Raw genomic sequence first — 13,165 nt, 5'->3', positions numbered from 1 at the left:
GCAGAGTGCATAAGACGGCGTGGCTCAGATCAGATGAACAGCCCCCTGATCGTGAGCTGATCCCTGCAGCACGCTCCGCCGCACACATGCCGCGCCAAGGAACATCTGACACTAAAGAACCGCTAATTATTTTAATTACGCCTTGTTTGCATATGAATAAGATGCCAAGGTCGTTTGCGTCATCTTGCGGGGACGCCCAGCGGGATGCTCCTGCAGAAAGGTTTCCGTGTGACGACGAGAGCACCAGCGCAAGTGTGTGTGTGTGTGTGTGTGTGTGTGTGTGTGTGTGTGTGTGTGCGCATCCCCCCCCCTCCCTCAGTTCAGTCCAAAGCGCTCTTTGTTACAGTGGAAATCGCTTCCTTTTTTGACACAGAACTTCCAAAACTCACCACACCCCTCGTAAATAACAAGAGCTAGCTACACAACAGGCCAAGCAACAAGGAACTGACAGCATCTAAAAATCGACAGACGCGATAACTGGATGGTTTAGCTCAGGCCCCAGGCCTGTCTCCTCCTACTGTCCAGCCAGCAGGGGGCAGCCTTGAGGCAGCGGGGTGGGCTGAGGGGTAGGGGACAGTACTGCCTGCTCATTACCCTTCTGGAAATGTCGCAGAGCTTTGTAGTGACGAAGCTGTTGAACACCAACCTCAAAGCGATGGTATTCAAGAGCACGAGCCGGTACACAGGCCCGTTCTCCTAGAAATCAATCCCAACATTCCGGTCGGTGCCGCTGTTCCAGTCCCCCGCTACTCTGTGTGTAAAAAAAAAAAAGAGACTCCTATTTTCAATCCTAAGTGCACCTGCTTTTGATTTCCAGGCGTGACCGCGGTGCTGGGACACGCTGCCCTGGGGTGACACCGCTGACCCCGTGAACCTCCAGCGGTGACTCTAGCTGTAGCGAAGCAGATTGCCCTGGGGTAACGTGCACCACCGCAGAGCCTGGGGCAGCGGGGGTCAAAGCCAGGCCCCCAGCTACGAGCAGCAGAACCTATCCCGCCTCCTGTCTGATAAAACGTGCATATGAGGGCTCTGCCTCTCTCTCTCTCGCACACACCCCTGCACGCTCCCGCCTCCCCCCTCGCTCTCCACCACCCCTGGGGTCTCGGGACAGCCCCCACACCCACTCTCTCTCGCCTCCTGATCCGCCGAGAGGCCCGCTAACAGAGCTCAGGGACAGCAGAGGCGATTAAACACTGATCTCATTAGCGAGGCTTGATCCGAGACTCTACTCCACGGACAGCAGTCTCCTGCTGCTCCAGCGCAGCCCAGCCAGGGGGGCCCAGCGCCGTGCCCTCGTGCCTTAACCCTAACCCACCCCGCGGCACAGGGCCTGCAGAGCCAGCACTGCCCAGCACTGCCCAGCACCACCCAGCACCACCCAGCACTGCTCAGTTCTCTGCCCAGCACCCCCCAGCACTGCCCAGCACTGCCCAGCACTGCCCAGCACTGCTCAGTTCTCTCCCCAGCACCGCCCAGCACTGCCCAGCACTGCCCAGCACTGCCCAGCACTGCCCAGCACTGCCCAGCACTGCCCAGCACCACCCGGCACTGCCCAGTTCTCTCCCCAGCACCGCGCAGCGCTCTCCCCAGCACCGCCCAGCGCCCTGCCCAGCGCCCTGCCCAGTGCCCTGCCCAGCGCCCTGCCCAGCGCCCTGCCCAGCGCCCTGCCCAGCGCTGCCCAGTTCTCTGCCCAGTTCTCTGCCCAGCACTGCCCAGTTCTCTGCCCAGCGCCCTGCCCAGCGCTCTCCCCAGCGCCCTGCCCAGCGCCCTGCCCAGCGCTCTCCCCAGTGCTCTCCCCAGTGCTCTCCCCAGTGCTCTCCCCAGTGCTCTCCCCAGCGCTGCCTGCTTCCATTACCACTGCAGTTACAAACCCCCTCACCTCCCTCCCGGTGTGAGAGAGTGAGAGAGAGGTGGAGACAGGTCCTTGTGTTCGCTGTCTGTTCTTACCTTAATTGACCACAGCTCCTCAAGGACATCTGCCTCTGGCGTTCACGTGACGCTCTCAGGAAAGAGGCAATATCATCACCAGGGCTAATCTCGAATCTTGGCCAAGGGTACCCCAGCCTCTCCGTCTCTGCAGCCTGGCTCGGAGACGGGCACACGCGTTGCCATGGTGTATGCTATCGGCATCAAAATCTCGCTTCGCGGAGCAGCGAGCTAAAAGCAGTCATGCAGGATCATGAGACTCCACCTCACAGCCTGCCACTCTCCCGAACTGCACTGAACACACCCGCTGAGTCCTCTCACACTGGGCTGCTGAACACACCGGGGCCCAACCCTCTCACCCCAGGCTGCTGAACACACTTCGGTCCAGCACCACCGATACAGGACAGCACTGAGGGCACCACTGATACAGGACAGCACTGAGGGCACCACTGATCCAGGACAGCACTGAGGGCACTGATACAGGACAGCACTGAGGGCACCACTGATACAGGACAGCACTGAGGGCACCACTGATACAGGACAGCACTGAGGGCACCAGGACACTGATACAGGACAGCACTGAGGGCACCACTGATACAGGACAGCACTGAGGGCACCAGGACACCACTGATACAGGACAGCACTGAGGGCACCAGGACACTGATACAGGACAGCACTGAGGGCACCACTGATACAGGACAGCACTGAGGGCACCAGGACACTGATACAGGACAGCACTGAGGGCACCACTGATACAGGACAGCACTGAGGGCACCAGGACACTGATACAGGACAGCACTGAGGGCACCACTGATACAGGACAGCACTGAGGGCACCGATACAGGACAGCACTGAGGGCACCAGGACACCACTGATACAGGACAGCACTGAGGGCACCACTGATACAGGACAGCACTGAGGGCACCACTGATACAGGACAGCACAGAGGGCACTAGATCACTGATACAGGCCAGCACTGAGGGCACCAGGGCACCACTGATACAGGACAGCACTGAGGGCACTAGATCACTGATACAGGACAGCACTGAGGGCACCACTGATACAGGACAGCACTGAGGGCACCAGGGCACCACTGATACAGGACAGCACTGAGGGCACCACTGATACAGGACAGCACAGAGGGCACCACTGATACAGGACAGCACAGAGGGCACTAGATCACTGATACAGGCCAGCACTGAGGGCACCAGGGCACCACTGATACAGGACAGCACTGAGGGCACTAGATCACTGATACAGTACAGCACTGAGGGCATCATGGCCAGTTTGTGTCATGGTTGTGTGTGTCCCAGTGGGGCTGTGCTGTTGGGCCCGGGCTGCGAATTGGTTGACTTTGATCCGTGTTGCTGTAGCCGTGCTGTCCTGAGGCCGGGTGGCGCCAGCGAGCTTCAGAACCAGCCGGCCGAGGGGGCCAGTGGAGGCCGGAGGTCCTGTCCCTGACTTCTCCACAGCGGCCCATATACTGCTCCTCTCTGGCCCTCCTCTCTCCCCCGTCTCCGAGCAACGCCTCCCCCGCAGGAGCTGGTTTCACTGGGCTGCACTGGGACCAGTACCTCAGCAGTGCTCATTCCCATGCCCCCTCCCCCCTTCCGCCCGCGGAGCGTGACGCAGGGACCGACAGGAACACGGCGACTGTCCCTGCTCTTGGCCGCCCTCCAGAGCCCGCTGTGAGAGCAGGATACCAGTAAACAAACGCCCGCGGGCCGAGAGAGTCGGGCCCGCAGCGCTCGGCCGATAACAGCCTTGACACAGAGATCAGAAGCACAGTGACGGGACAAGACACACACACACACACCGTGAGCCAGCAGCCTAAGCCTCCACAGCTGAGCACTGTCCCCGTCTCTGCGCGGAGATAAGCATCTCTGCCTCTGTGCGCCGAGCAGGGGGACGCTCTGCCATTTCCCATCCTGCGCACAGGAGATAAAACTCTCGGCCGGACGGAGCTCTCTCTCTCGCCGCCCCCAGGACGCCGGGGCTCAGAGGGGAGCCTGGCGGAGAGATGGCATCACTGGCGCAGCGCTGGGACCACCCCCATTACACCTGCTGGACCCCAGCGTCTGACTGCAGCCCCACGGCCCCCCGGTGCTTCTTCGCAATCCCCCCAAAACACTCTGAAGCCTCTGATCACACCGCAGCCAACACCTGCACACACACACCGATACATGCACACACACTCCCTTACACACACACACCGATACATGCACACACACACACAGGCAGATACATGCACACACACACACGCAGATACATGCACACACAATCCCTTACACACACACCGATACATGCTCACACAATCCCTTACACACACACCGATACATGCACACACACGCACAGATACATGCACACACTCGCTTACACACGCACCAATTCACACACACACTCCCTTACACATGCACAGATACACACACACACACACACACTCCCTCACACAGAAGGGAGAGGAGCCCAGCACCCCGCCAGGGGCTCACAACAGGGGTACCCCCCGGTACCCCCGCTCTCACACAGGCAGTCCAGCTCGCCACACGCGGGTTTGGAGCAGGGGTGCTCAGGGTCTCTGGGCCTCTGCCTCAGGCCGCCACAGGGGCGTGTGCTCTACCCCACGGGGCTCGTGTGTCACTGCCCCCCAGGGGTCCTGGGGCAGGGGGCTGTCCGTCAGCACTCACCCAGCTTCCAGGACACCGTCATGCTTAGAGCAGGCATGGCGGTGCCCGCTGTCCTTCGCGCCGACAGCGCGCACAGAGCCGCGTACAACAACGGCGCCAGCGGGGCTCCCCTCACCCATCTGCCTGCTTGAGCCGCCCTGCCTGCTCGCCACCTGCCCCACCCGTGCACCTCGGCGACCCCGCCTGTCCCGGCCGCCTCGCCCAGACCGTGTGCACCGTCTCCCCCAGTAAACTACACCCTGTGACCCCAGATCCGCTCTGCCACTCCTCAGGCTGCCTTGACGCCTCGGGCTCGAGCGACGCCCGGGGGACCCGGGTCTCCGCAGCCCAGCCCAGCCCAGCCCAGCCCGGCCCGGCCCGCCGGCGGCTCCTACCTTGATGATGCTGCTGCGCCGGGGAGCCGCCTTCGCCGCCTCCAGCAGCGCCGCCTCGGGGTCCGCCGAGCCGCCCCGCTCGGGCAGGTGGACAGCCACGCCGCTCCGCCGCCCGGCCCGCTGCGCCCTCGCCGGCGGGGGCTCGGCCGGCAGCCCGTCTCCGCACAGCCCGTCCGCCGTGCCCGGGCGCTCCCGCTCCGACATGGCCAGCCGAAACCGCTCAGAGGCGCCGCTGCCTACAGGCTACCCGGACGGGGCATGCCCTCCGACCGAGACCCGTCTTAATGGTCGTGCTGGTTGCCTGCTCGCTAGCGTGTCATTCTGCAGCCTCGGGTTTCTTCGTTTTTTAAAGTTTATTTTAGCCGCCAACCGGGAGCCTTCCGGGGAGCTGCCGGGTGCGGCTCCGGACCCCCGCTGAACCTCAACACCCGGGGGGGGGGGGGGGAGGTCCGAAGTTTTCCAGCCGGGGCGACGGGCGGCTCTCGGGGTTTCGCAGCCGATCCTCGGTTCCAGCGGTGTCGCGTCCAGGCGATCAACAAGTCTTCTCCCGCCGGCTCGGCTCGGCTGTGCCTGCTGCAGGACACACCGGGAAAGTAGCGAGCGGGGCGCGCCGCGCCATCACCCAGGCAGGAGAGGGGTGGCGGGGGGTCCCGTCCCCCTGTGTCCCCGTCACCCCAACCCGAGCCCACCGGCGCCCGGTCCGTCAGCTGTCACTCAGTCCGGGCTGGCTGCTCACAGACGCGGGCCGGGTGAGAGAGAGATCAGGTGCTTTCTTTCCGCGCTTCGTTTTTTCCCTCCCTGCCGCCACTGCCCTTCCCGCAGAAGGAGAAGCAACCGGAGCGCAGGCAGCGAGGAATCAGCCCGAGTCCAGCCGCTTCTGACAAGAATGAGGAACATCTCCGCCAGCGCCACCCCCCCGCCTCCTCCGCCCCGCCTCCACCTCGTCCGCCCCGCCCACTCCTCGCGATGGACGCCTCCTCCGACCAATCGGCTACCGAAGCGGGGCTGCCGACGTCCCCCGTGGGGCTTCTCCCCCGGCCAATCACGCTCGGGCAGGAGGCGGGGACAGGACCTTGCTGGCCGAAAGGTTCTGGAATGCCTCACGCTTTTGGAATCGTTCCAGCTCGACTGACCCAGGAGGGGAGGATCAGAGCGGCGCGTGGGAGGGGGGATAATAGCGCGAGAGGGGTTCCAGGCGTCCCGGGGCAGGACGATGTGGGAAAGAGACGATCTCGGAGAGGGGCGGGGCGCGAGACCTTCCAGCATTCCAGCGTTCCCAGGACCCGGGGAGCACGGGACAGCGGCTAACCGGACCGTCCCGAGGCCGGGGTGCTGCGGATGCGGCTTCTTCAAACAGGCGGGCGCGGCGCACGAGTCCAGAACCGATTGAAAACGACGGGATTCCCAACTTTGAGGCTATTACTGCGTATAAACTTTTTTTTTTGGCAAAACCCGTTCTAATTTTTTCATTTCATTTTTTTTACCCACGCATTTTCTGTGCTCACTTCCCCGCTGTCTTTTTTTTATCCAAATTGTAGTTTCTAGCCTGGAGTCTCCTCCAGTCGTGTCTTGAGAGAAGCCAGGGTATCGGCTTCAACAGCATGGCAGAGCATAGCTTGTTCCCCACTCCCACCACCCTCTGCGTAAAGACGCGCCCCCGTTCGTGTTTTCAACGCGCCTTCTGCGTTATTTTCCACTCGTGTGCTGTGTCGCTGTGACGTGCTGCCCCCTGGGAACTCTTTGTTTGGATCAGGTCCCTGGTCTGGCTTGTTAAGGATGGAAGATATGCAGTTCCCCAGGGGGAGAGAGAGGGAGTCTTTATTATCACCAGGGAGAGAGTGTGTCTTTATTATTCACAGCAGCAGACAACACAAAGAAAACCCCATACACATGAACATGAGCGAGAGAATCAACCGCTGAGCAAGACTATGGCCACAGGCATATCACTATTATCATTATTCCTTACACTTGTACAGCGCTTTTCTGGACACTCCACTCAAAGCGCTTTACTCCTCTCCACCCCCACCAGTGTGCAGCCCCACCTGGATGATGCGCCAGTACTCTCCCCACACACCAGCTCTCAGTGGGGAGGAGAGCAGAGTGATGGAGCCAGTTCAGAGACGGGGATTATTAGGAGGCCATGACTGGTAAAGGCCAGGGGGAATGTGGGCAGGATGCTGGGGTTACACCCCTACTCTTTTCGAGAAACACCCTGGGATTTTTAATGACCACAGAGAGTCAGGACCTCGGTTTTACGTCTCATCCGAAGGAGGGCGCCTTTTTACAGTCTAGTGTCCCCGTCACTATACTGGGGCATTAGGACCCACACAGACCACAGGGTGAGCGCCCCCTGCTGGCCCCACTCACACCTCTTCCAGCAGCAGCCTTAGTGTTTCCCAGGAGTCTCCCCTCCAGGTACTGACCAGGCTCACACCTGCTGAGCTGCAGTGGGCTGGCAGGTGATCTAGCCGCTGGCTATGAATGAGAGAGAGAACTCGGACCTGTTTTGTTTTCAAACTGGGATGTCTGCGGACACGTGGCTGAAGCCAGAGCAGAGAGCCCGGCTCCCGGGGGGGGGTTTTCCTTGCCGGTCTGGGAAAGTGCCCACTGGCTCGTCCCCGCTCCGGCCAGGTCAGCGATCCGCACGGCCTTCTCGCGGTCCCGTTCAAGCTGTTTCGTGTGGATGCCACCCTGGGGGGCGAGATCGAGGCCAGACATATCCTGACCCCTTGGCCAAGAGCGACAGACGGCAAACGCACAACCCGTTACACAGCTGTTTGTCCAGCGGTTTGCCCACCAGGCGGCTGATCCGAGTCTTTAGATTAGATAGAGGGGACAGAGGCGGGGGGGCCTCTGTGGGCCCTGGGAGCTTGGTGGGACATGCTGGAAGATGGCACCAGCCATGGAGTTCAGGTGCACCGGGCTCAACGCCGCCATCGGGGGAACTGCCTTGGGCAGCAGATTTCTCTCAGCCCAGCTTGTGAGCGAGGATGAAGGAGACGGCATGCTTTGAGTTGGCACCGTCTTTGTGCAAACAGACTTTTTTTATGGACGTTAATCCTTGGCAAAATCCATTAAAAGAACCCTTCTCTCTATCGCAAACACCGTCATAAGAGCATGCAATCTCTGTGACGATTAAAGAATCTGCTTCACATGCAGATATCAATGTAACGCTTGAAAAGACGAGCAGAGACGGGTGTTTGCTTACCGGTATTTTCTGCTCCTTTATGCCCTGTCTTTTCTGTCTCCTCCCCGGTCTGTGGCTCCTGCTCCGGCCTTTTACATCGCTTGACTCTGTCTCCCCCCCCTCATCAAAATGCCTTGTCTTCACCCCCACCCTTCCTTCCCGTACGAGATCCTCGTCTCTCCGAAAGGACAGGGCCTTTTCTCCTGGAGCAATGGAGCAGTTCTCTGCTCTGTAGAAACTGCCCCTCTCTCTGCCACCGACTCCCCCAGCTCTCCCTTCTGACCCCTTTCCTCTCCGACCTGTGGTCTCTCTCTCCCAGGTGTCCCTCACGGAGCAGTGCTGGGGTCCCGGTCGTTTCTCCCTTCCCCCCTGGCTCCTGCCTTGCTGCTGGACCCCTGACAGCTCCAAGACGCACAGCCTGTTCCCTGAAGAGTATTGCCACGGGACACAGCGCTGTTTTGTACGCACGCTCACCATTTTCTGGGCATATGGGCCGTGCCGTCCTTATAAAAACGCGGCTCAAATATGTTTTTTGCCTTGCGTTCGGGGAGAAGACAGCAGGCTAGCCAGCCGATCCTCTGGCTTCTTTCAAGAAACAGCTGCAGGAGACCCACAGGCCACTTAGCAACGAGCTACCAGGCGGGCTCGAGGGGTCAAACGAACTCCGCTTGCTTGCGACCTCATTTACGGCCTTTCGAATCGAAGAAGGAGCTCTGCTGGCTGTTGAGTTGGGTTAATGTTGTACGACATTAGTGAGTCAATAGATCAATAGACATCAATAGATCCTGACGGGAAACCCGTCTTTTAAAGAGATCATTGACGACTGACACAGAGCAGCTGAATTCGTCCTGCTGCCGATTGCTTTTCAGTTTCGGCGGGTGGTCTTGACGAGGAAGGCCCTTGCCCAGCGCTTGTGCTTGAAAAAGGCCGACGACAGCAGGCAAACCTGCACAGAGCGCGTCATTCCCCCATGATCTGAAACCGCGCCGATTCCCCGCGACAGTCCTCTCATTCTGACCCTTATGAATGGCTCTGCATAGACGTGCCGGCCAGACGCCTGCAGATAAATCAAAGGCACACTTATGCAACGCCTGGGGACGATTGAAATCCACAAGGTCTCATGTGTGTTGTGTTATAGTCTCAGCAGCAGGTTGTGGTTTCGCAGCCCAGCCGTGACACTGCTGTGGTGTCCTTGAGGATACAGCCGCAGTATTGTTGTATCCTTGAAGACCCGCAGGGCAACGTCTGTGAAATCGTGCCGTGCATTTGAAAAGAAAAGCACATTGTACTCAGTCGCTCGGTGCCGGTCAGAGTTTCGTGCGTGACTGTCCCTCAGCAGCGGGTAAGAGGCGTGTTCGAGCGGGCGGGGAGATCACACGTAGCTGCTCCTCTGTCAGGTCCTCGGCCTGAGACGACACCGACAGGACGGTGTGGAGTGGAGGACTGAGAGGACAGTGTGAGTGTGGAGTGGAGATCTGAGAGGGCAGTGTGGAGTGGAGGACTGAGAGGACAGTGTGAGTGTGGAGATCTGAGAGGACAGTGTGGAGTGGAGGACTGAGAGGACAGTGTGAGTGTGAAGTGGAGATCTGAGAGGACAGTGTGGAGTGGAGATCTGAGAGGACAGTGTGAGTGTGGAGTGGAGATCTGAGAGGGCAGTGTGGAGTGGAGTGGAGATCTGAGAGGGCTGTGTGGAGTGGAGTGGAGATCTGAGAGGGCAGTGTGGAGTGGAGATCTGAGAGGACAGTGTGGAGTGGAGTGGAGTGGAGATCTGAGAGGACAGTGTGAGTGTGGAGATCTGAGAGGACAGTGTGAGTGTGGAGTGGAGATCTGAGAGGGCAGTGTGGAGTGGAGTGGAGATCTGAGAGGGCAGTGTGAGTGTGGAGTGGAGATCTGAGAGGGCAGTGTGGAGTGGAGTGGAGATCTGAGAGGGCAGTGTGGAGTGGAGTGGAGATCTGAGAGGACAGTGTGGAGTGGAGTGGGGGTGAGTACAGCAGGAGGCTCATTATCGTTACACAGAGAGATATCGCGCCTTGCAGTGAGACTCTGAACTGGGGGCTGTGGGTGTGTACACACAGGCACACACACGCACTTTTACACACACACAAACGCACACACGCACACTCACTTCGCACACTCACACACTCACACACTTGCGCACAAACCCAGACACACACAGTCGCACACTTACACACAGAGAGCTGAGGAGGAGAGCAGACACTGCAGCTGACAGCAGCTGTAGTCCTGGGGTCCCCTCTGGTGGCTGGGTTGCTCTCCAGTTGGGCTCTAAACCTCCAGTGCTAACTGCTGCCTTTTATTGATCTTTGAATTGGCTGCATTACTCTGCTCTCCTCCCCACTGATCGCTGATGTGTGGTGAGTGTACTGACGCACTATGGCTGCCGTCGCATCATCCAGGTGGATGCTGCACACTGGTGGTGGTGGAGGGGATCCCCATTACCTGTAAAGCGCTTTGAGTGGAGTGTCCAGAAAAGCGCTATATAAGTGTAAGCAATTATTATAATTATTATTCTTTAGGCAAGCGTGGGTTAACTTGTGTCTGCCCTCAGTCCTGGGTGCAGAAAACACCCCATTTCCAGTGTTTCCAGGGGTTTCCGTCACAGATCCTACTGCAGCTTCTCCTCGACGAGCGGCTCCCGGCGAAACAGACTGACAGAGCGCCAGACACGCCCACTCCGAGCCCTCTCCCTTCTGCGCCGGCCGGCCGGACTCCTTTTCACTGCACAGGCCTGCATGAACCCTCAGCTCCGGAATCGGACCGGGACCGACACCCAGCCGGCGGCTCAGCAGCGCTTCAGGAGCGGAGAGCAAATCGGCGGGTGAGTCGCCCCCGACAGGAAGATGTGACACGAAGGAGCCTGTGAGCAGGGCCTCCGCCACTGAGAACCCCAGGAGAGACGGGGCTCCTCCAGGACCAGGGCTGGGAACCTGTAAGATGCCATAGGCCCACTCAGGAGAGGCCTCAGTGCGCTTGTCCAGCCGGGTGGGGGAGGAACGAGATGACAAGAGCACTGCAGATGAAAGGGAGGACGGCCCTACCTGACTGCCGTTGTTAACACCTCATTTCTGATCGCCTGTGGCAGGAACGGGGATGGGTATCTGTTGTGTGCGACGTTGTTGTGTTCAGATCATCAAGGAAAAAAGACGTCGACATGATCATCCTATATAGGGTGTCCATATCTCCCCAAGCCTAGAATGGGGTGCCCTTGAGGAGAAGGAGCGGGATGGGTGGGGGTAAGGGGGGGGGCTCTCTTTCTCCTCCCTCGTCTTCCAGCTGAACACCCTCAGTCTCTTCGCCACTTTGCAGGGCAGAAACCCCACAGCTCCCCCACTTTGCCGAGAAACTGTTCATTCCGTAGTTTGGTCAAACCCCTCAGGCAGAGGGCAGAGAAGGGGCACAATTCGCATTGTGAGCATTATCGAGGTAACTCACCTCACCCCAAAGGAGGGGTGCAGTTGGAACCCTCCCACCCCATTCCATTTCTGAAGGAGGAGTCAAGGAGGGTGCCGTGGTGTTGTGAGGAGGAGGGCTGTCGGACACCCCCCCCATCTTTAATGCGGAATGAGCCAGGGAGCTGCTGCAAGGGTGAAGATCCAGAGGAGGGAGGGATGTGAACATGAAACACAGGTGAGTCAGCAAGAAGTGTGATATTGATTTGTAGGCAGGTGGGAGGGGATGAGATTAGGGCCTGAACTTTTATTTGAAACTACGTTCCCTGGACAGACTATGAGGACAGGATTGATCTGGGAAAAGAGCCACAACTCCATATACACGTGCGTGGTCAGGCGTGTGAGTGATCATGCTCGCAGACCGTGTGTTGCCGGGCTCCTGGGAATCTGATGAAGGGCGGTCCCGCCTACCGGCGCCATCGCTGTTTCAAACGAAGCTGGTAATGATGTTTGGCAGTGTGCTCCCCGGGCACAGTTTCCAGAGGCACAAACCACAGATTGATTCAGTCCTGGTGCAGGGAGAGGGTGTCATCAGGCTGGCAGTCCACAATGCTCCACCAAACCCGAGGAAAGGAATATCTAGCCTTCCCAGTATGCCCAGAGAGGTCAAAACCAGAAGGCAACTTCTGTCTGGCACACGAGGTGTAAATAGCCGAAATATAATTTGTTACAGGATATTACTGTCAAAAGCCTTTCCTGCTCTGATGTAATCTCTATTTAATCTGTTTTTCAATCTTCAGTTTCGCGCACTGCGGTTTAAAATACAGGTGTATATACGTATGCAAACTTGTGAGTGCACTGCTGGAATAGGGGTTCATTTCCTGTTCTTGGTATAATGGTAAACTTGGTAAACTGGTTATGTGACAAGAAAAAGGCCTTCATGCTATAGAATCACAAGCAGTGCTGGAATCTTATTTCTTAATGCAGACATTTTAAAAAAACAAAAAATAGGCTTGATTGCAGAGGCTGGAGCAGGTCTTTTTCCAGGCCATTAGAGGGGTTTGCTCTGGACTTCTGGCCAGGTCCAGGAGGGGGTGTTTCTGGGGCCCTGGCCAGGCCAGAGAGGCGGTGTTTCTGGGGCCCTGGCCAGGCCAATGAGGGGGTGTTTCTGGGGCTCTGGCCAGGCCCGGGAGGGGGTGTTTCTGGGGCCCTGGCAAGGCCAGTGAGGGGGTGTTTCTGGGGCTCTGGCCAGGCCTAGAGCGAGGATCACATTCTCAGCAGCAGGTTGAGTGAGAGTGGGAGTATGTTCAGTGTGCAGCCCAGGACTGCAGTCTGAAGCCAGTGTACATTCTACAAGGGGCTGCTGGAACCCAGCGTAGTTTCCCACTGAGCCGAGATACACATACTCACCCTGCTGTGAATTAAACTGCAGTCCCTCTCAAGGGGTGGTTTCAAAAGTTACAGAGAAGTGCCAATGAACAGAGTGTTCTGGACACATCGCCCTCCTCCACACACACAGAATGGACACTCCACTCTCCTTCATAGACTGGACACACACACACAGGACTGGACACTCCTGCTGCAGAC

At 58.6% G+C, this 13,165-nt stretch overlaps 1 protein-coding gene across 1 annotated transcript in view; it reads right to left on the bottom strand.

Annotated features, from left to right (window-relative positions):
* The window catches only part of plcl1 (phospholipase C like 1), a 29,671-nt gene extending 23,766 nt beyond the window's left edge, over positions 1-5,905 (bottom strand). The window contains exon 1 of the mRNA XM_069196463.1: positions 4,985-5,905. Within this exon, the coding sequence (XP_069052564.1) occupies positions 4,985-5,188 (204 nt within the window). The 5' untranslated portion in view covers positions 5,189-5,905. The remainder of the gene's footprint in view (positions 1-4,984) is intronic.
* Between the last annotated feature and the right edge of the window lie 7,260 nt (positions 5,906-13,165).

This window comes from Lepisosteus oculatus, chromosome 12 (assembly GCF_040954835.1).
Source record: "Lepisosteus oculatus isolate fLepOcu1 chromosome 12, fLepOcu1.hap2, whole genome shotgun sequence".
NCBI lineage: Eukaryota > Metazoa > Chordata > Actinopteri > Semionotiformes > Lepisosteidae > Lepisosteus > Lepisosteus oculatus.
This window is presented reverse-complemented; position numbering and strand designations above follow the sequence as displayed.